Genomic DNA, 24,057 nt, shown 5'->3' on the forward strand with positions numbered 1-24,057 from the left:
GCACAGATTCTAGAGAGATTTCACCTTATACTATAATGTGTGACATTTTTGTCAAAATATTATACTTATATATTATTTGTATACATATATATTATAAAATAACAAAAATTATCTTAAGCATCTTTAAAAGAAGATTATTTTCTAGGAAGGCAGGGAAAAAGATGAAACTGCGTAGGCGGGGGGGGGGGGTCAGGGTAGGGAGGCATCACCTTTTGCTTTTGATGCTTAGCACCAGTCTTAATGAAACTGAGAAGGGTACCCCTTCTTGTGTGGAAGGAAAAACTGGAAGGTATCTCTGAAACATCGTTTGTGTGGGAAAGAAGAGGTAGACGGAAATGTCCAGGGAGGGTGTGGCTGAGGAATGCAGATGGAAAGCCCGGGGCCATGGCTCTAGGCAGCAGCAGCTGGTGGCTTTTGGAGAATTCTGGGCCTCCTTTCCTCACACAGTCTCCTTTCTTTACCATCACATCATTACAACACCTATCTGGTCAGCTGAAGTCAACCCTGACCCGTAGAATCTCAGAGTTGGTCCAATCCTCTCCACCCACCCAATCACCTTATTCTAGCAATTTTGAAATGCAAAGTGTACCTTTCCAAGGAGTATCCCTAATACATCAGACACCACTCCCCATACTCAAATGGTTATCGGAGTGAGAGGCAGCAGCTTGGGAGAAAGAGCAAAAGAAAGCCTGACTCACTCGGCAAGTTTTCGGTATCTTATTAGTGTCGCTCGATGTGTGATCAGGACAAGTCCTTACATCAAGATGCAATCACAACAACTGGCCCACACCCACCTAGGAAACTGAAAAGTGATGGATGGCGAGAACCCAAAAGAGGTGCTTAACTGAATTTGACATAGATATGAAATCATATAAAATAAATTCTCAAAAAACCCACCTAAGGTTCAAAGCAAGGTCTTCAGTGAGTGTCCTTAAATGTAGGTTCTTGGACGGAAATGCAAGCTTGTTATCTAATTGTTGCCCTCATTCCTTTTTCTTGACTCTGTGTCTGAGCAGAGGGAGTGACTAAGCCATCACTTCACGGCAGAAGTAGGACAACGGTAACAATAATTGTTAACAATAACAACAGCGAACAAAAAAGCTGTCATGAAAAACCAGGGCTTGTAATTCGAAGTATTGCCCCTCAAATTTTGGGAGTATTTTGTTCTGTATTTAAATCATCAAAAATATAAAAATACCTTTCCCATTATGTATTTACTTTTGTGACAGTGTTTTTGTGAACTTACCCAACTTAACTGGGAGCTGACACTGAGGGTCATTAACTAACACACACTGCTTCAGTCAACATAAACTTTAACGACAGTTTTCGCAACAATGATGCATTTAGTAGGTCAATATGGAGATGATGTTTCTAAAAAGCAAATATTATCATTTTTAAAGACTGTACTCATATCTGAAAGTACCAAGAATAAAAATGGTAATAACTCGCACAACTGGATGACCTTTTTCTCCATGTTGACTTATTCATCTTGCCTATCCATTGTAAGGTCTAATTTATCCTCTGAGGTACCGGCTGATTTCCAGGTCTGTAAACGTTCACATTGATTATTTCTGCACAAGTGAAAATTTTAACATCTGCTTTCATGAATATAAATTTAAGTAAATTTCATTCTGAGTCTTGAATTTAAGAAAATGATGATGCACCACTTTGTTTTATTTCTAAAGCAGTAGATAAATAACTACTGTGACTTATTGATCAACTTATTATGAGCGAGGCACTAGTCTACGTATTTTAGGCTTTTCATTTCAGTAATTCTTATAATGACACAAAAGTAAACGCATAATAGGAAAGGTAGAGCATTTTGATACCACGGATTGCAAATTTTGGTTAAAGATGATACCAATTAACTACAATATACTTGGAAGACCTAATAATAGAAAAACATACACAGTAACACTGGGAGCTGTCTTTTTTTTTTTTTTTTTTCTAGTAAGCACTGATTTTAAGAAACAACAGGTTTTTTGGAAGCTCTGTCCTGGAGGAAACACAACATCTACATCAGTAACATTTTTAAAAAATCCAAAACAGACGATCTAACGAAAGCACTTGCAAAGGACGTGAATAAAACAGCTCACAACACTGAAGCTTTCCTGTTCCTTTCCCCCTATCCAAGCTTGGGCTGGTCCAGGACACGTGAGGGAAGAATGCTGGAATAATCCCAACGGTCTGTTTGCAGGCCCTCCACACTGACAGTCACTCTGCACTTGCCTCTTCCTGTCTCCCAAACACACTCCTTTCCAAGGTAGCTTTAGGCAGGAAGCCTGGATTCTGCGTACTCTTACTTCTCAAGTTCGTCTTGCCATGGAGGTAAGCAGTTCTTCCTGTTTTTTGTTTTTTTTTTAAACCATACTTTAACCATATCTTCTCTTGACTTACCAGAAAAGAAGCAGTAGCATACCTCTCACTTATCCTAACTCCAGTGGACGCTGAACAGATACAATTTGCAATACTAGTATTAGGCGGAACTTTAATGGCTGGGTAACAAATATTTTTCCAAAACATGTAACTTTCTATTGTTTGCTTTTAACAAAATTGAAGGTGTATCTAATCAATTTGTCAGGCAGTAGATCATTAAAAACAATTGACTGAAATTCATGTTTGACAATAGACAATTCCGTGATTTATAGAACAGAACTCATAAGGAGTTCAAGGGACTGAATGACATTCTTATAATAGAACTCCTTCCATTCCTACCTACTTACTTATGGTAACATTATTTCTTTGCTTTGCCTTTATAAAAACAAAAATTAAGAAGAAAATTGATGCCGAAACCCATCTCATTCTCACAATAAGTAACATTCACCAATGGATACATGAACATATGGGGATACAAAGGGTATATACGATTCATCCACTGAGAGAAAGGTTCCCATTAAAGTTCATGAAATAAATGACCAAAATGGTAACATACAAGGACTGTTTTGATCAACTGTATACTACTAATAATTTTTATAACTCAATCCAGAAAAAAATTAATATTTACTTTTAGGATGACAGAATTTTTAAACTTAATGTACACATACACACATATTTCATAAGAGGAATGAAAGCTTGATCAATAACAAGACTCTCAAGCATAAAAATATTACATTAAGATAAAATTCTGTGGGAAGCAGAATGGAAATATGAGTTCAAGGAGAAAATAAGGATGTGAAATTTGACTGTTAAAGATCTTATTCGGGCCTTTTTAAAAATGCATGATTTAGAAATCAAATTGCTACTCACTGGATATGCTTATTTTAAAATGTCAATATTTATTATATTCCAGAAAAAACATCCTTTGCAATTTTTTTTAAATGTGTATAAAGAAAAACTAGATGTCAAATATATGTAATAGAGAGCTTTTCAAATTCTTATAGGAACAAAGGAGTTTGATTAAAAAAAATCCACTTCACGCTTGGTAATGTTCTTTCCTTCCTTTCTGCCTATATAAATGAATTTCTCAAAGACATAGCATCTCAACAACTCACTTCCTTTATCAAATCTTCCCCAAACACCCCCAACTTTCAATGGCCTCTCTTATTTGGAACGTCTATGTCTAACTCATCTGGCCTGTGCATCCACACTAAGTGTGGAGCCCAACGCAGGGCTTGAACTCACGACCCCTAAGATCAAGACCTGAGCTGAGATCAAGAGTCAGACGTCTAACTGACTGAGCCACCCAGGTGCCCGAAGCCTGCACATCCTCTTAAGTAGACACAGCACTTAATATGCGCCAGGCTTTATGTATATTAACTCAGTTATTCCTCCAACACTTCTATGAGGTACTCTATTATTGTCACCTCTTTCACGATGACAAAACCAAGGACAGGGACGTAATAACTTGCACGAGGTCAAGGAGCTGGTGAGTGGTGGAGCTGGGATCGAAGCTGGAAATGACATGCAGGTGCGTTGACTCTGGAGTCTGAGCTCTTAGCCATCACATTTCCCCTGTATTTTCCATCCCTATGCCCTTCCTCTGAGTTTAGTGCAACACTTATTTGTGGGGGATGATGCTTCCCTGCTAAGAAGCTATGCCTTCAACACAGCAGCTGCTGTCAAAGAGCCCCCAAGACAACCTCTGAGTTCTGAATTTGTGTAACCAGAATTGCTTATAGTCCCTTAAAATAACCTTCTCTTTCATGCCTGTAGGGAATAATCAGATTCGACACATAGCTACTTATTTCAATTTTTAAAAGTTCCAATTAACAGGAAAAAAAATCCTTAGCAGTCAATTGCATATTATGGTATTCTAAAAATGTTTTAATTACCTAAGTCTGCCTAGCCATAACTCACTTAATGCTTTTTACTCTTAAACTAAATATGGAACACAGTCTTGGGAAAAAAAATGAGAGATTGATTGCAAACCATTTTAATATCCTCATGAATCTTTTTATGGAAATAAAAACAACTTCAATGAAGCTTTGAGACCTTGTTTACAAGCACGAGGACTCCAGGGTTGGAAGGCCCAGATTCAAGCATCCTTAGAAGATGAATTTAGGAGCAAGGAGTTAAGCACAAAAGAGACTTTATGTGATACTAAGTTTTGTGAAGACTCCTTAATGGTTACACCTAATTGGCCATCTCGTCTTTCTACAGTTTAAGAAACTGAGTCCATAAGAAATTAAAGGACAAACTCAAGGTCACTCTGGTTGGCTTCAAGGTGCAACTAGGGATTCAGATCTCTAATTCCCAATGTGATTCTCTTATGTGTTTAACTACATGAAGTTTATTTTGACTCACTCAAAGTTAAGGGTCATGTTATGAATCCAATTACATTATATATTCAAAACAGAGAAAAACTAAGCAACCTCTTTTTGGATGCTAAATGTGCCCACGCAAGGAAATTATTCAGTCATCGCAGCCAAAGGAAAGTCTTTTCTTCCATACTTTTTGATGGCAGTTCATTACATTTTACCTCCAGGCTACTTGCTTTCTTTTAGCAAGATCCATTACATATAGTACTTTTATAATATGTGGGTGGAAAAAAGGCAAAAGTATTGCATTTAGATATTTCTCCTAAGGGTTGAAACATGGTTTACACACACACTCATTCACTCACAAACACCTGCCTAAGAGAACACAGTCCTTGGGGCGGGGGGAAACTTGAAGGTATATATTATAACAGATCTGGAACCTGAACCTTGTGCTAGTGAAAATGTACATGACACATTGGTAACCCATAGCAACCTAATTCTTCAAAGTAGCTGCTGATGTCAGAAAACTAGGGCACCAAAGTCTAATAATTACAGCTCCAAAGACAAATGAAGCTTCAGCTAGCAAACGTCACTTACTGATCATGATGTCACCGCAAGGTATGCACTTACTGTGATGGTACAGTAGCAAATATAACATAAGGGGACACGGGCTTCTGCCTGTATCACATTCTATCTTCCAAATCAAGATTAATTAAAAAAAGCTAAAGTAGCCTTAGTAACACATAAAGCTTCAATTTAATGAAAGATGATTACAGTACAAGAAAAATTAATCCTCACTTCTCCCACCTTTCCCTCCAGAAAAATGTTATTTTCTACAGACTAAATATAATCTTTGAAAAATAAAAAAAAAGTTCCCAAAGGGCATTTCATTAAATTATGGGTGCTACAAAATGGATTTCTTATTTAACCTGATAGAAGGCAAAACATTGTGTTTCATTAGAAATCTCTCAAATACCTCTGATCTTGTAGAGCTTTTAAAGCTAGTGAGCACAAAATTTCCTCTAATTTAATATTTCTAGAAACCTTTTGAATGTAATGTCTGAACAATAACAAAAAGAAACACAGGGTGTTTTTTAATAGCTTAAATGATGTTAAGAGTGGACTCTAAACCCCACCTCCTACCATTTCCCGATCTGGAGAGGACGCACATAGAAACACTAAAACTTAAATATAAAACATCAAGGAAAAAAAAAAACAACCCAAAGTTGGTTGAATCCACACCTCCCAACTCAGTTTGTTGCAAAATCAATGATGACCACACAGTTTTTATAATCTGGGAAGTGCTGTTTGATTTCTGTTCTTGATTTTGTTTTCTCTCAAAGCTTAATTTGGGCCAAAGGTTACTTTGGGGAAAAAAACAGTCAAAGAGTAACTAAAATAGTGATTGAGGAATCTAAGGATACTTTAATAGGTTTGCATTACTTTAGTTTTTTAAAAGAATATTTCATATAAACTGAATTTGAAACATTTAATACAGACTCTCAATAAAGACAGATAATCCATAATATCAACTCTTCCTGTTTCTTCATCCTTATTGCTGAGAGGTAATAAAATCTTCTGTGTAATTAATGGTTTAGTAACCTAATACAATTATAGTATCTAATCATAAAATATTAATAGCTTCAAGCCCCATTTTTTTCTGGCTCATAAATTTGGTACTAACAACAAACAGGCTCTATCTCCAAATAACTGCATCTGGTCAGTTTAAAGGGGGCAAAAGTAGCATCTATCCAAAGATAGTTTAGTAAATTAAATTGGAAAGTAGATATTTGTGTTCTTTTAAGAAATATTAAACGTGAGCCGAGCTACAAAAGCATGGAAGTTGGTTGATGTTTTCTTTACACCTAAGACGAAAAGCTACATCCTGTCCATGGATTTTGATCAATCGACCAGATGCCTGGTTTACGTGAGGCCAAAGTTTAAAACACCGAGAGCTGTCAAGTATTTCATAGCATAGCTGCTTTGGTACAGCATAACCAGACCCCGTTCAGGCACTCTGAACTCATCGAGATCCAAACACACTGAAGACCTCACATCTCTTCCTTAGGTTTTCGATCAGTGATTTAATTAAAACCCCAATGAGCCAGGATCCACACAACCTGAGCCTTCGTGCAACGGTGTGTGAAAGAAAACGACAGACGGAGGGAGGTCAGGAAGGCCACTGAGAAAAGGCTCTCTCTCCGCGACGGGGCTTATTTTTTCCAAGAGGGAGATTTGTCGAGAGGGGCTCAGATACAAACATAGAAGGATGTATAGTTTGGACTAAAGCCTTTCAGGTGAACTGGTATCTCCATCTCCCACAGACTACTTTCATGTCGGGAAAAAACAAAAAATATAAACGCTCTGGGCTTGAGAGAGCAAAAAGAAAGATTGCTATGTCACTTCGAATAGTTATATACGCTGGTTTCAGGTTGAATCCAGGCGACAACAGTAAAACACATCTGGAGAGGCACTCTAAGTTAACTTCACATTATACCTAACTTATTTATCTGTCGTTTCCCACCAACTTCTGAAGCTTCCTGCTTTCAAGCTACAGAACTCTAATACAAATGCTTCAGCCTGTTTATTCCACCCACTGTGACATCCAGAGGCAATCTGAGGTCTGTATTCTTATTTTATAATTATTACTTTTGTTATGCTAATACTCTAGGTGCCCACTTGAAAACAACTTCTATTTCTTAACTGACTAAATCCCAGAGCTGGCATTGTCACCTTGGAGGGTTCAATCTTGGTGGTTCCTGGTTCCAGTAAGGGGCTACTAGTCAGCCACCGGGCATTTCGGACTGCTCGGTAGGGGAGAAGGAGAGAGGAGAAAAGAAAGGCATTTAGGGTCTGGTAAACGCGTGTTTGCTGGGATGAGTACACGGGCAAGTCAGAGCCTATTAATTTCCAAATCAACCCCTGGGATATGATGGGAAACTAAGCTTATAGTCACAGCAGCAGAAGAGGGCCCTCTAATTTACAGAAAACACCCTCTGTGATGAGCTCCAGATCCCCTGGACAACCCGCGAAAACTCTGAGGCTGCAGTGATGGTGACAGACTCATTTAAACAAAAGCAAAAGCAATTAAGCAAACAGACTTGACTGAGAAGTTGGAATTCTCCGGCGGGCTGCTTCAGCATCAACTCTGTGACACAGCCTATCCCCTAAGCATACCTGACGAAAAGCAATGGTAAACCATGCTTGAAAAAGCAGGTGTGGGCTGAAGTGGGTGCCAGCTTGTACTCGAGGAAGAAATATTCCATTACAAGCGACAGGTTTAAGCAAGTCTAAGAGCAGATAAGCACATCTCCTGTGTGACGATGCCGCTTTCTACCCGTAAAATGAAACCTCTGGCCATAGCTGAAGTGTAATTTTAGAGCTCTCAGAGATATTGAACGATGGCTTATGCAAGAGTAGAAAAGGATGGTAAAAAATATTGTTTCTGATTTACTAGAGATTTTAGAAAATTCAATAAAAGATTATTCCAGAAGCACAGACTTTCTTGTAAGTAGCAAAGTGAACTTTCCCCAAACACATTACCCTTTGCTTCCCCACAAAACCCAAAAAGTAAACAGTGCCTGCCCATATATTTCATCATTAGTTTTCAAACGTTTTATTATCTGCTGGTATAAAGATTCAGCGAAACAATATTTCCTTTTCTAACTTTTTCAGCCTAGGTAACAGCAGAGAAAAATCTAAAGTGGCATTTTTATGAGGTCCTTTTCTAAGAGAATTGATACCATGGTAAGTGGTCTGGTTACCAGGATTAAATCTGTAGTTGGAAAAATACTCCATTCTAAAAACAGCGAATTCAACACCAACATAAATGTGCAACTCTGAGGGTGACTGAGGACCACGGCTCCACCCAAATCCTAAGGACGGACAAGAGCCACTGCCCATGGTTAAGTCCCTAAGAGGACTAAAAGCGTATTTACTGTCACTTGGTTGATAAAGATGGGGCTCAGTCCTGTCCTAAAAGCAATAAACAATCGCCCGATGTTACACTCCACCAGGTAAAGCGTTGTAAACAAAAAGAACTCGTAATGGTAATGAACATTTTTCTTAAAAGAAAGTTAAATTCCAGTAACACCTGCTATTGTAATACATTCCATATTTAAGGCAGGCCGTACGTGGGGCGGGGGGCGAGTGTGCACGTCAGAGGCGGTCAGTGATCTACTAACTGAAAGCCGTATTTGACAGAATTCCCATTTTGTAAAATTAAAGAAAAAAAAAAACAACAAAAAACAACCCACTGTTTTTACATATAAGAAATAAAGATTCCAATCAATGAACTCATGACCAAGAAAATACTACGATAGGTGAGAGAAGATATACACAAGGAAAGAACGCATACGTGTAGAGTTGAATGTTCTACCATTTCTGATTATCAAAAGGCTAAGTATATTTTTAAACCACACAGTGAGTATGGCAGCAAGTTCAGAAAAGACTACCATACGTACCATGTTCAAAAACCAATTGCTAACTTACTAAAAACTACAGACAAAAAAATTCCAGAACCAGTATACATGTTTCGCAGCTGTGTTTCTCTGTTTTCTTACCCTGTATGTTGTACAGTCGGACTCTATGGGTAACATGTTCCAAAAAGCAAGTCACATCCGAATAAAACCTTCCATGTTGCACTCTGACAAAGGGCAGTGCTGTGTAAACATAAGGCTGGGGAGGAAATGACATTTTTAAGAAAAAAATTTGGCTTTTAACTTTTCCAAGAGGTGTTTATTATTATTTCCAAAACAGCAAATACATAACACCTGATATTTGCGATCTCAAGTGAAAACCAAACCTTACAAGGTATCAGAATAAGCGCATGCTATAAAAATGGAATAGAAGGTTTTTCATTAGACAAAAAGTGCCGAAGATAGAAAATAAAAATGTTTACAACTTGACCGGCCTAGATGATCTACAAACATTCCTCCCAGCTATAAAAATTTCTAATTAAAATCCTTCTATATTGTCCATATGTTATTTATTAGAAATACCATTCATTCTACAGCAGTGACTTTTTCCCAGGCAAACATTTATTATAACCATGGCCCCCTAATGTTCAGGGGTCGGGACAGGTGGCAAGGATGACCACAGGGAGTCATCTGAGCAAACGGAAAGCAGGATCCAAAGACACCGTTTAATCACAGTTAGGTTTACTGCTCTATAAAACACACGCCCTTTTACTAGAAAGAACTAGCTGAATATAAAGCAAATTTACAAACTTGAAAAAACTATGGCAACCACTGGTTTAGGTTTTGTCATTTCGAATCTAGTGTCAAGAAAAAACAGGAACAGAACATAACTTCTGTGACAGGAACAAATTGAAAGCATTTATGAAGAATTATATTTTCTTTTCTTTTTTTGCAAGGAATTATATTTTCTTAAGCATTACAGGCTGGAGAAGATCAACAGAGGCATGATGAGCTAGGCTTGCAATGTGCACTATTAGGTAGCATCAGATTTTCAGAACTGTGCAATTTTCTTCCAAACGTACCTCTCTGGTTCTAGAAAAAATATTCTGAAATTAATACAATGTGTTAAGAGTTTACAAAGTTCTTGGACCTAATTTTACCATATAGCTAAAAAGTAAGGGAGGAAGAGGAAAGCTGGCATGGGGATTTCTGGGCTCTTGTCTGTTTCTGACGCGCCCGGCTGCCTCCCTCATAGTCTTCTATTTTCTCTTTGTAAACACAGGATGATTCTCTTGGTCTTTTTATTTAATATTAGAGCTATTTAAAAATAGAATAATTTAAAATAAATTAGTCACAACTGTCCATGTATAATATTCCATAAGTAGAGCTACTTTTCATTTTTTCTTTAGTATAAGAACAGTCAATCAAAACCAAATTCCTGGGACGCCTGGGTGGCTCAGTCTGTTAAGCATCTGCCTTGGGCTCAGGTCATGATCCCGGGATCCTGGGATCGAGCCCTGCATCGGGCTCCCTGCTCTGCGGGGAGCCTGCTTCTCCCTCTCCCTCTGCTGCTCCCCTTGCTTGCGCCCTCTCTCTGGCTGTCTCTCTCAAATAAATAAATAAAAATCTTAAAAAAAAACAAAAAACAAAAACAAAACAAATTCCTGTCCAAGTGAGAACAGACTGGTACAGCTTAGACTTAGGATCTATTGCCCTTCCTAGAATGGCTACTATGAGCTGTAGTTTACCTTTAATTCCTCCCTGATTTAAAAAAATCAAAACAACAAAAAACTAGACTCCTCAGGATAGTCAATGCTATTCTTTAAAATCTATTATTTGATTTTGGTTAGCAGTCTTTTCTAAATTGTAGAACAAAAGTAACTTTTGTACGAGACAGGTCTCTAGGAAACAAAATATGGAGAATATTTTACTTATCTTGAAGTAGACAAAACCTATATAAGTAGAAAAGCAAAGGAAGATGCTCTAAAGAAAAAAAAATACAGAACTGACTACAAAAATTTAAAAAATACTGTAACAACATAAAATAATTAAATTAAATGACACACTGATGGAACATTTTGCAATATGTAGGAAAAAGGATTAATTTTTACCGTATATAAAGAATGCTTACAGATCTGTAAGTTGTACCAGCAGAAAAATGGTCAAAGAATTTATACAGGAAACTCACAAAAGATACAGGAGAGAGATATAAATGTATAAAGTTTAGCTTCCCTAATAATCACAAAATCTTTACAGTAAATTATTTTTCACCCATTATTATAGGTAAAGCTTTTGATCAGCTGATTCTCAGTGCTTGGAGTGGTGTATAGAGAGCGACTCTCAAAAACGCTGGTGGAAGTGAATATTCATGCCGTCACTTTAGAGGACAGAGAACTAGTACGTATCAAATCTTAAAGGCCTCATCCACTAACCCAAAATGACTCCTCTAGAAAGTTATTCTCAGGACATAATCATCACTGCATAAAAAGAATGCTACAAAGAAAGCTTATCACGGTGTTACAGTAGTGAAGTATTGGGAGAAAATCTACATATGCAACAATAGGAAATTCTTTTTTTCCCACAAATATATGTATATTTTTGTGTGTGAGAACATTTAAGTTCTACTCTCTCAGCATATCATATAATATGGTGTTATTATATGTTGTTAGACATTGGACCCTCAGACCTTTCATCACAACAGTATATATTAAAACTGTGTTTTCAAAGAACATACCATCTCGTTGTTAGCATTGTCACAATGAAAAAATATTAAATGTAGGAAGACAAAACTTGAAAGTGGGGGAGAAAGGGATATGCGTAGTAAGACAATAAAAAGATACATCAAAACACTGGCAGTGATTTGCACGGCCTTTGGAATAGCTGGTAAATTTTATTGTTTTCTTCAGTTTTCTGCATTTTCAAAAATGTGCCAAAATTTGCATATATTACTCCTTTACAGTCAAGGGGAGGGAAAAATTTTTTCTGTTTTTTACAGTGCTAAAAGTTAAGGAGAAAAATGGCCCATTGGGTCATTTCTTTTTCCCCTGTGGCTAGATCATTTGTCTCTGTATACACGCCGTGCCACGTATGTATAGAACACAAGAGCACCTGAACCCTACATCAAAGCTGGCTTCCTTCCATGGAGAGCAACTGTTCACTGTAGCATCTTAATGAATTCCAACCCTGAAAAATTATTTCTTTACCTAACACTCATGACTACAAATGGTCAAGTGTCAATAAGGAAATATAATAGTGGAACCAACTCATCTATACCTAATAGATGACAAAATAATGAGATGCACTTATTATTTTCTTCATTCCCCTTTCAATAAACGTATATTCACAGCTCAGCTCACTGGCACTTACCTTGGCTTCCCCATCAGGTAAGAAGAGGTAGGCACCACTTTTGTCCTTTTTACTGGTGGTTCCATACCATGAAAATTGCACTTTTACTTCATGGTGTTTACCGTCTTCTTTATTTATCAGTTCCTAAGGACAAAAAAAAAAAAAGTTGTTTAAAAGCAACTCACTATTAAGATAATAATGATGTTGCATGAGGTTCCATGTACCTGTTGATTAAAAAAAAAAAAACACCAAAAAACCTCACGACAGACTGAACACTGCTAACATTCAGCCTCTAATGTTCACAATTCTTGGATGAACACCCAAAATTTTAAAAGTATACTTTTATATCTTATACTTAGAATTTAAAACTTTCACAATCGAAACAAAAAGTCAGAACACATTTCATTAAGCAAGAAAGAGATACACAAATTAAGAGATGTAGACCAGTGCTTCTCAAACTTTCTGTACTGAAGAAGCACGTTTATTTTTTTATTTCCAGTATGCGTGGACCAATATTTTTGTGAAGTACGATAAAAGTGAATTACTACAAAAATTAAATTTAAAGAGATATACCAAATATACACTCAAATTTTTTAGTATTAGATTCAGTAGGCATGAATGTACTGTGTCATGGTGCTTTCAGAGGCTCCACAAACATTTTTCTCAACCGTCACAGCTTCTACACTTATCTTGTGGACCAGGAACAGTTCACGGAGCAGCACCACCACCGACCACACTTGTTAAGAGCGAGTGGTCACAGTGGACCACAAAAATCAGATACATACAGCTCAACCATCCTTTCTCCCAGAGTGTTTGCATCGACTTTTCCACCTTTGCATACGTAAACTGCACATATTATAATAAAAGTGATAACCCCTCCATGAATTTGAAAACTTCTCAGAACATACCTCCATCAGCCCAGACTGACCAAACCGAAGTTTAATAAAGGAGTTCTCTAGGGTTATGTCTTCTTCAGTACTTTTTACATTCTTCATGTTGAAAATTCCTTTATCTTTTACGTTACCATTATGCAGGACGTACTCAGCTAAATGTGGATCTGAACTTGCTGATTCCAAAATCGTATACACTTTCAGTCCGAGGGGTGGCATCTGTACTAGGAAAGAGATCTTTAAAAGACGGAGGGGAGAATTTTTTAAAGAGAAATGTCATCTACTGAAAGAAAAGCATTTATACATCTAGTAAAAACAAAACAAAAAAAACTACCTCATTTTAACAAAGAATATAACACTATAAAGATGTTTTGAGACGTTATGGGTAGAGTACCCACATTTCTGTTTGTGCAGGGAATCTAATAACTTCGAGTTGGTAGGACTATCAAAGCCATGAACGCTTCCACTCAACATGTGAAACTGTATGAGCACCTTCAACTGTCCTACAGTGCTCTCAATGGATGCTCAGGGGAGAAAATTCTCCATGAAGGTAGGAGCTTTGGGTGAACAATGATTTTTCCTAATTATCAGGAATCTTTTTATAATACTATGATATTCAAGTACATTAAAAATAAAAGTGGTAAACATCATACTATAAGTATCAGGCATCTGAACAGCAGCCATTGAGTGCGTGGGATCCAGATGACAACGCACCAAGCTCAGAGGACGCACCCACCGTAGGGCGTGACCCCTGCCTTCTGGGAGCTACTCCTCCATTTTCTAGATAGGCTGTTTCCTGTAACATCTGACCAGAACTTCTATTATCCTTTTCTTTTCTACCTAAAGGACTATGAATTTATGAAAGCAGCCAGCAATGGCTTTTAACAAGCGAAGTAATTCTCATTTAGAGCTCCTGGCTTATGGTTGTGTCTTCAGAAGTACAGTTTAACTTGCACCCGAGACTCCACAAAAATTCAGCTTTTCTAGTGACGCAGCTGGGGGCGCCTGGGTGGCTCAGTCAGTTAAGCATCTGCCTTGCTTGGGTCATGATCCCAGGGTCCTGAGGTCGAGCCCCGCGTTGGGCTCCCTGCTCAGCAGAGAGCCTGCTTCTCTTTCTCCCTCTCTCTGCTCGTTCTCGCTCTCTCGCTCACTCTCTCTCAAATAAATAAATAAAAATCTAGTCATGCAGGGGTTCAGTTTAACATTACTTTAAGAAATTTTCTCCAAAAACGTCTATTACTTCAGGCCAGGTTTTCCACAGATGTATCTCAGAAAAAGAGCACCTTCCTATATTTTAGGAAGTCTTTCTTTCATGGTATGTCACGTCATCTTTGCAATGAAATGCTGAAAGTACCTGAAGTTATTTAGAAAAGGTGTTATTTATCCCAATTTCAATGTGCATAATTGTTACTAAATGGAGTTAAACAAAAAAAACACAAAATTTTGTAAGTAATGATGACTTCATTACTTCAGGAAAAAGCTCCAATACTTAGAAAGATATATAATATACTGCTAATAATGTACTAATAACAACATATGATATACACACTAACATAGATATTAGTATTCTAGGAAGCACATGATCTGTTTTCCTTTAGTGTCAGTTAACTGGTCAGTGAAATCCTCTGGTATCCACAACTTTAACCAGTTCACATACAACAACGTGACAGCTCGAGGGGGCATGGATACATATACAAACTACATACTGGCTATGCTTTTTTGATGCGTCTTTAAGTTCTATGGCAAAAACATACCTCATAGGCTGTCTGTGAAATAGTACTTGCCGTATTCCAAACTGCACTCATCTGAATTTCCACAGGCTTTCCGGAAGCAGAAGTCACTTGCGCTGTGGGGGAACTCACATAGACGGAAACCACTGAGATTCGGTCTTGTTCTGAAGGGTTACAGACCACAAGATACCTGCAAAAACAGCTGCTTCACTACGTGGGTCTTAAAAAACTATTTTTACTTCTTTTACACTATGTTTAAGGACTCGGCTCACAGACAGTCATAGAGTCGACACATGGAGAGGACTTATAAAGGAACATTCTGGTAAAATTTCTGAAGAACACGCAATTTCATCACAAATAACACACAGTACAAAGGGTAATGAAATAATGATTCACTTTCTAAGAATAAAGTGTTATACAAATGGAAGACATTAATAGAACTATAATAAAGTTATTTCCATGGCCCAGAAAATGACCTATATACGTATGGTTTTATTAGTCTTTCTAAAATAATCAGCTTGATCCAACTAATTTCCTGATCCCCGCCTAAGCTCACTTAGTAAGAAAACACATACATTGCCTATTTGTACTTGAGCCACAGTTAATTTCAATTAAAAGCCTGACGTTCATTGCAGATCACTAAAAGACAACAAAAATGTATGGCTATCCACGCAGAATCACACGTACATTTTATATATATGGGGTCCTTATTCTTCAAGAGAGTTGTTTCTGGAAAAAAGATCATTTGAAGTAACTCCACTTAATAAGGAGGTTAAAATTTTATAACAAATAGTGCTAAAAAAGATTTGATTGGGCCTAGCTGGAGAAAGGACAACACAACTATTAAAATAAGTTCAGACAATACTTAAAATTAAGTGCAATTCTTAGAATGAACAAAAAAGGAATGAACTGGAGTTTCTGGCAGACTTTTTCCAACAATATTTTACATTAGCACATTATGACATCCTTCACGCATTTAATTTTTATAGGATGGTTTTAAACATAACTACCTTTGTAAAAAATATTCAAGGACTTCATCATTTTTCCTAAAGTCCTCTCTAAATTTCTTTGATATTCAAAGAATTCTTAGTTGGAGATCCTCACTGTTTCACGGCTTTGCCTGTGAGCAGAAATGTTCTAGGCCATCATATCACAGACTTCATGAAATACACAGTCTTTGAAAGATTTATGATTTTACTTTATGATCAATTTGAATCATATTATCTTCAAATAAATCAAAAGATATTTCAAAGAGGATGCTTAAATAATATAACTCACTGATTCATTAGTGAATATTTTCTTGAACGCAATATTTTGGTTTCTATACAATTTTGTAACTGCAGGAACACAGAACTGAATAGCCGATAGCAGCTCCATCTCCCTCTGACCCACAGCAGCGACGTGGAGATGGCGGACACCCGCTAGTATTGTGTACTTAGTGCATTAGAAAGCCTAGTCGTGCTCCTATATTTTACGTGTGTTCTGTGTATTTCAACTGCATTGCAAATCACGTAAGAAATAAAATTAATACCTGCACTGGTCAAAACTAAAGTGAAGGACAACAGGAAAACACAAAAGAAAAGAAAGAGAATGCAGCATAAAATCTATAAAATGTTTGACTTATAGATGGTTCATCAGGAGAAGCTCTTATGATAGAAATAGTATTCTGAGATACCAAAAGTGACAACACAGCAATAAAAACGTCTCTAATTCCTAATGGCTTCTAGTATGCATCAGGATCACACAACCTAACTTACATCACTTCTGTTCACCACGATGCCACAGGTGTGCGAGAGAAGAGTGGCTGAAGCCATGCAGTCAAATATATATTTACAAAAGACATTAAAGCCTTGACATACGAGGCAAAACCCTATTTTACCCACAGAAGCAATTCTAAAGGGTAGTGAGGGCGATGTCTTCCCTCCTCCGACAGGTATGCTTAGCAGACTTACCTAAGGAATCTGCCCACTACTGGCGCCCTCCCACTGCCCTCTACCACAGCTTGCGTGTCACGTGACTCGTCCCATCTCAAGCCCACCCGGAGAATCACAACTGCCAGGATTCACTGTTACCAGCAAGACAATTCGATATTCCCAACGTGTACTGGGGAAGAAAAACAGTTGAGGATCACCTATCCTCAGCACCGAAGATGTTCAAACCAGCAGCCCAGAAATGAGTGATTTCCTGCTGAGCCCCATGTTCCCAGAGGCTTAGAGGTAATACGTAATAGAAGAACTCTACCACGTGGTCTGAAGACTCAGGCCAGTATCCTAAATCTGCAGAAGCCCACAGGCACACCCAGACACGGAGCCTAGGATTCCTCCCGGCAGGGTCTTTGGATGCGCTACTACGCAGGGCTGGTCTTAGGGGCTCTGATGATAAAACGTAACATGTGCCCAAGTAATAAATTAGGTAACGAGCATCCAGAACACTGATTCCTTCCCACGGCCCATAGGGGGGAAAAAGAGTCACGGTTAAAGCAAATAATAATTTTAACCATACATTTGGTTTTATACAATATAAAACTGCTTTTTATAATAAGCTGTGAACTAGGTTCTGTTTTGTTTCATTTTAGTAGCTAATTAGTATGTGACCATAATGATGTTTCTACTGTACTGAATGATTATATAATTATCATGCCAGGAATCTATTCAAAAACTAAATGTGTGGAGTATATAATGAGTATAATGCTGCACTAAGAAAATCATTTTTTTAACATAATTAGAGATTCACACCATGTTCTCCAAGTGCAGCACAGCATAAATTTACCTGACAGACCCACAACTCTTATCTACATATATTTTAAGTAGAGTACAGAGAAAGTATAATCACATATGAAATATTTTCCTTCGGAAATAAGTACACAATCAAAAATTAGCTAAATGTTCATTTTTATTATCATGTTTGGTAGTCAAACATTTGTTACAGTGCCAACATCCCTAAATAGGAGTCCATTTAAACCCATCAGCTGTGAATGAAACCAACAGGTTTCAATATCCTAAATATTAAACTCAGTTACTGAAAATTAGTAATATCTGATCCACACTAATAAAGGAAGATAGTAATATTTATATCCTAAAAATGGGGATAGTTCATTTCTATTTTTATCTTCTAAGTAACTGGACAGGAAGCTCCAAACTTTTTTCCCCACATTTACATTAGCTTCCTCCCTGTCACCTAGGTCACATCCAGCCTCCTCGTTCTCATTATGACACTAGGCCCCCTTAACTTGGGGTTAGAGCAATGATCTCAATTCTCTGTGTACAAGGAACGACCCTCACCTCACAAAGGCCAAGCATCCCTATGCTACCTGCCCATCAAAGTAGATGACAGACTACAATCTACTTTGAGAGAAAAATGAAAGGACATCTACATGCTCATGTCAAATTGGGAATCATTTTATGGGAGAACTAGAATTTCATTGTAAAGGTGGTTCTGTCCTTGAAGACTCTATCGAAGATGAGTATATTTAGTATTCCTTCAACCCTTTTGTAAAAATGATTCGTGCCATGTTAAAAATGACAACTGTGGCACTCTCTAAGGCAAATCTTTTTTTTTTTTTTTTAAAGATTTTATTTATTTATTTGACAGAGAGAGAGACAGCCAGCGAGAGAGGGAACACAAGCAGGGTGAGTGGGAGAGGAAGAAGCAGGCTCCCAGCGGAAGAGCCTGACGTGGGGCTCGATCCCATAACGCCGGGATCACGCCCTGAACCGAAGGCAGACGCTTAACGACTGAGCCACCCAGGCGCCCCTCTCTAAGGCAAATCTAATCAGTGCCGACTATGAACAAGAGTATAGGAGCACATGGGCTTCCTTCTAGGACTGGATGAAGGGCAGAGCGGAAGGAGTATGCCTTGTGGTCAGAGTGACCTTGGAGTTACCACTTAGCGTGCTTCCTGTCTGCACGGCCCAGCCCTTAGGCCTGCGCAGGCAACCTGTGAGGCACAGCCTTTCATCTTTCCCACTGGACAGGTAGGAAACTGAGGTTAGGATGCAGGCAAGACTCACCCAGCAAAAAGTACCACAATATAGCTTTGAACTTGACCTTACCCCCTGAGCCATCTTCTTAACCATTCTACTCACAGACCAAGCTTATAAGCACCTTTTGACAACTGGGGTTTCCTGTGGAGATTTCCTTAGCTGCAAATTCACATGGGAAGAATTTCCTCTCCTCACTGATGCCAAAGATCCCCATGGAGCCTCTTTCTTTGGGAAGTTCAGGATGCACAGAGAGCTATTTGCATTTCAATGTACTATATTTGTAAAAGAAAATTTATAAACTGGAATGCTGGAACAGAAAAAAATCTTGCAATGTATATGAAGGAGCTCATCTTATGACCTCACAACATGAGGTAAGCAAAACAATATTCAAGGAAAACATTTAAAAAGCAGTACATATATTAATGACTGTGTAAGGGAGATAAAAATGAGAAATATCTGCAAGTCCCCTTTAAGTGCAGTTTAAAATCAAGTAAGCAAACACCAGGTTACATGAAAAATCATCATAACTTCATGTGCCCAGTGTAGCACCTGACACAGAATAACGTTCAATAAATAGCTGATAAATGAGTAATGCACAAAAATCCTACTAGAAGAATGTCTAATTTAGAAATAATGCTTACTAGTAGGGGGCTTTATAGTTTTATCAGATCATTTTCATTTCGATTATTTTAATTCCACAAAAAAATGCTTTTAAAGTCGACAAGCTAAATAATTAACTCCTTTTCAAAGACAGGAGAAATGACAGATCCAAGATCACAGAGAAAATTAAGAATAAAGCAGAGTAGAGCTCAGTGTGTCTGATTCTTAATCAATGACAGCACAGTAAAAAATTCATTTCAAAGAAGAATATATTCATCTTCCCTAAGTAGCCTCATTAGTGGAGCATAATCTAAAGAAAAGTAGTAAACTTAGAAAATTTTCTTAATGTGGAAACATATAGATTTATATGTTTATAAAAATATCAATTTCTAGACTTGAAGTCTTTCAGATATAGTTCACCTAGTTTTCTCGGTTTAAAGCATAATGCTTATCATGTTAGTCGCTAGGGGGAAAAGAATCAAGATATTAAAATAAAAAGCATTTTGAGACATGGCAGGTCTCAAAAATCACAGTATTCTGTGATTCCTGGGTTCTGGAATCAAACACATTCAAGCTGAAAACCCCACCATGGGCCTTAGAATCTGAGAGGCTTTGGGCAAGGTATTTCATTTCTCCATCTTAATATCCTCATCTATAAAATCAGAAGACAAGACTCGTATTGGGGTTAAACGATCAAATGTTTGGAAAGTCACACAGCTCAGACCTGACACAAAGCAGAATCTCAACAGCAATGAAATCTCTCCTTTTCCTTACAAAATCCCCCTGGCGTCCTGACCAGGGACTCTGGTACAGGAATCACACTGGATGGTGGAGTGAATGTTTTAATTAACCCAGGTCACTGAGCTGCCTTAAATGCTTTCCTGTGTAAGGCATATAAAAATCTAAATGACAGAAATTAACCAAACCCCGTATTTGATAACAAAGATTCCTTGAAGCAAGAGTTCGGATAACATGGGAGGGCAGAAATAAACACACAGGTGCCTACGATACATACATGTACAAAGTAACCACATGGTGTATGAGTCATTTAAAAAGAAAAAAAGGACAGAGAGAAGGATACCTCCTGGTAGGTGTAGTTATAAACTTATGAATGTGATTACATAGTCCCTGTCCTGGGAGTACCTATAATCTAGGAGAAGAGAGAGACAGATACTGTTAAGTTCAGTATAGTACAGAAGGTAATAGGACAAAGGTATGCACAGAGCATCCTGTGACACACACAAAAAGGTGGCAAGATGATTAAGAATCAGGACAGCAGGGGCGCCTGGGTGGCACAGCGGTTAAGCGGCTGCCTTCGGCTCAGGGCGTGATCCCGGCGTTACGGGATCGAGCCCCACATCAGGCTCCTCTGCTGTGAGCCTGCTTCTTCCTCTCCCACTCCCCCCTGCTTGTGTTCCCTCTCTCGCTGGCTGTCTCTATCTCTGTCGAATAAATAAATAAAATCTTTAAAAAAAAAAAAAAAAGAATCAGGACAGTATTCAAAATATGAAATTAATTTTACACAAAATGATTGTATATACAAAAAATGACAAAACTTTACTGGGAGACATAAAAATGAATAAATGGAGAGACATACTTTCCCAGGAGAGAAAAATGGAAGACTGCCAAAAAACCCCAAGTATTCCAAAATTAATTCATGAATCTTATGCAATGCTAATCAAAATCTCACTGAAATCCTTTCGTTGGGAGAAAGAGCAAAATAATTCTATACCTATAATAATAGATGAGCAAGACAAATAGTTAAACAGACACATTAAAACAATATGCCAACACTGATTCTAGATCAAAAAATGTAGAAACATAAAAAACGATATACAATTAGTAGAAAAAATAAATATATCCTCTGTGGCACAAAGGGTCTCTCTAACTGTAACGGTAAAATAACAGCGAAGTGAAAGGCTAGCAGAATTTATAACAAAAGTTTAAGCATTTTCTATCTTAAAAATAAGGTTAAAGAATAAAAAAATAAAAGAAAATCAAATTTGGGACATTTGTAAAGTGCTCTTACAAATCAATAGAAACATAAACACCCAAGTAGAGAAAGTGGACATTTTTCAACTACCAAACTGAAGTTGAAAAATAAAATGCTGCTTCAGCTTCTAGGAGACACAGATCTTGGGGAGATGCAGGAGCTGATAGGCAAGAGATCTCACTTCCACTGGCCAACTAGAAATCTCCGGTAGATGCAGTAATCCTCTGAAGGCAACAGAGAAAACTGCTGAGGGGTGCAAAGAACTTAAGAGAAGTAAGCTTTCTTCTCTAGTCAGTTTTACCCTGGGGCAAGCCAATTCTCAGCATAAGAATGTCTGAGTTCCATGCAAAGCCTAGAGGAAGGTCACTGTGGGAGCAGAGTGGCTGAAAAGCATTTGGTGAGGACTCAGGAGGCTTCAAGTATACAGGTAGCTTTCTTATCAGTGCACGTGTCAAATACTGAGCGGCTGCACAGAAAGAGAGGCTTAAACCCTGAACAGAAAGCTGATGAAAAGTCGACCAGCGACATCTCATGACATTTTATTTAAAGACTGATTTATTTATTTGAGAGAGAGAGAGAGAGAGAGAGAGACGGGGGGGGGAGGGGCAGAAGGAGAGGGAGAGAAAATCTCAAGCAGACTTCCCTCTGAGCAGAGGTCAACGTGGGGCTCCATCCCTGAGATCATGACCTGAGCCGAAACCAAGAGTTAGACACTCAACTGAATGAGCCACACAGGTGCCCCCTCATGGCATTTCAGAACCTACCAGGGAGTAGGGCCCACAGAACATACAAGATTATTAGCTGAAAACTTGGAGAGCTAGATGAACAAGACATGAATTAGCCTCAGTTTAGCATAGTGCTTGATTAGAGGAAGACTGAATGCTTTCCAGAAGAAAATATTTTCTGGAGACTACATAAATTTCATACACAATGTGTACCACTTAATATGAAATTTCAAGACATCCCAAAAGACAGAGCCACATGATTAAACACCAAGGAGAAAAAGACAAAAGAATTAGAACTACACATGATCCAGATACTAGAGTTTAACTGATAAGACTTTAAAATAATGATTAATACTTCTAAGAAGAAAATATGAATAAGGTAGGTGAAAGGATGAACAATTTCACCACAGAAACTGACTACATTAAAATTACACAGAATGAAATTCTCAAAGGAGAAATATCTGAAATTAAGAATTGTGCAGATATAATGTAACAGCTGAGAAGTCAAGAAAAGAGAGGTTAAACTATTAATAGGGTACTTCCTCTAGATTCTGGTATTATGAGTGAATATTCTGCAACTATTTTTTAATACTTCTGCATATAAAACCCTATTCTACAAAAAGTATGTATTTTTAAAGTAATCAGAAAAATATGACAACAACAAAAACAAGAAACTTTTTAAAGGTGGGGCAGGGGATGGATCGCCAGGTAAAGTAAAGTAGGGAGATATGCCCTAGGTAGTGCGGCTATGAGACTAAAAATACAGATACAAGAAAAAGGATGTTATTCTCAGGACATACAAGCCATCTAGTACCACTAAAATCTACACAGTAAAGCAAACCTCTAAAATGCCAATTTATGAGCTAGAAAGGGAGCTAAATCTCAAGTCGCAGTGAGGAATGGGTGTCTTTAAATCATTATAAGGAGCACAGACCCCATTATATAAGTCATAGGGAGTGACTAGAAGGTTTAACATGGTCAGATTCACTTTGAATAGATACTTCTAGTTGCTAGACAGAGGAAGAATTTAAGGAGTCAGGATTAAAAGCAGGAAGACCAAGCAAGTAGCTATAATAGCCCAGGCAGGAAAGGTGAAGACCTAAGTTAAAGGAGTGGTAGAAATACAAAAAGAGGAAGAAATCTGAGGAACAGGCAGGGATATCTTACCAGCAGGATTTTTTGGATTCCTTGGAGAAGGCTGAGCAAAACCAGAAGAAAAAATCTTCTACAACTCCTGGTTCCAGTTAGGAGGGGACAGACATGGCAGTAGTGCCATTAACCAAGATTGAGCACCTAAGATGAGTAGTGGGAGGAGGTTTCAGGATGAAGGTGATAAATCCCAGGTTTAGACTTCTTGAATTTCAGCTGCCTGAGGAACATCTACACGGATTTATCTTGATGCTTTTAAATTAATTATCCCAAACTCAGACTCTACTTATCCATTGGAAATACGAAAATTAGGTTTCAGGGTGTGGTAGGCAAAGTGATTTACACCCCTCCCCAAGATGTCCACATCCTAATCCCCAGAACCTGTGAATAGCTTACATGGCAAAAGATTTTGCAGATGCTATTAAAGATCTCGGGATGGTGAGATTTCCTGGATTATCCAACTGAGTCCAATATAATCACAAGGGTTCTTATAAAAGAGATGTAGGAAGGTCCAACTGAGAAGTTGT

General features: G+C 37.9%; 1 protein-coding gene and 1 long non-coding RNA gene across 3 annotated transcripts in view; one reads left to right on the plus strand and one right to left on the minus strand.

Moving 5' to 3' along the window:
• Positions 1 to 24,057, minus strand: part of MAN2A1 (mannosidase alpha class 2A member 1) — a 172,447-nt gene that overhangs the window by 31,370 nt on the left and 117,020 nt on the right. For both annotated transcript variants that reach the window (XM_008704925.2, XM_040621982.1), the window contains exons 13-16: positions 15,105 to 15,270; positions 13,369 to 13,587; positions 12,482 to 12,604; positions 9,260 to 9,374 (exon numbers count right to left, since the gene is read on the minus strand). In XM_008704925.2, the coding sequence (XP_008703147.1) occupies positions 9,260 to 9,374; positions 12,482 to 12,604; positions 13,369 to 13,587; positions 15,105 to 15,270 (623 nt within the window). The remainder of the gene's footprint in view (positions 1 to 9,259; positions 9,375 to 12,481; positions 12,605 to 13,368; positions 13,588 to 15,104; positions 15,271 to 24,057) is intronic.
• LOC103675783 lies at positions 1,766 to 15,256 on the plus strand. The gene is made up of 3 exons (XR_571905.2): positions 1,766 to 2,328; positions 11,399 to 11,512; positions 15,170 to 15,256. It is a non-coding gene; the product is annotated as an uncharacterized LOC103675783 (long non-coding RNA).

This window comes from Ursus maritimus, unplaced genomic scaffold (assembly GCF_017311325.1).
Source record: "Ursus maritimus isolate PB19 unplaced genomic scaffold, ASM1731132v1 scaffold_5, whole genome shotgun sequence".
Taxonomy (NCBI): Eukaryota; Metazoa; Chordata; class Mammalia; order Carnivora; family Ursidae; genus Ursus; species Ursus maritimus.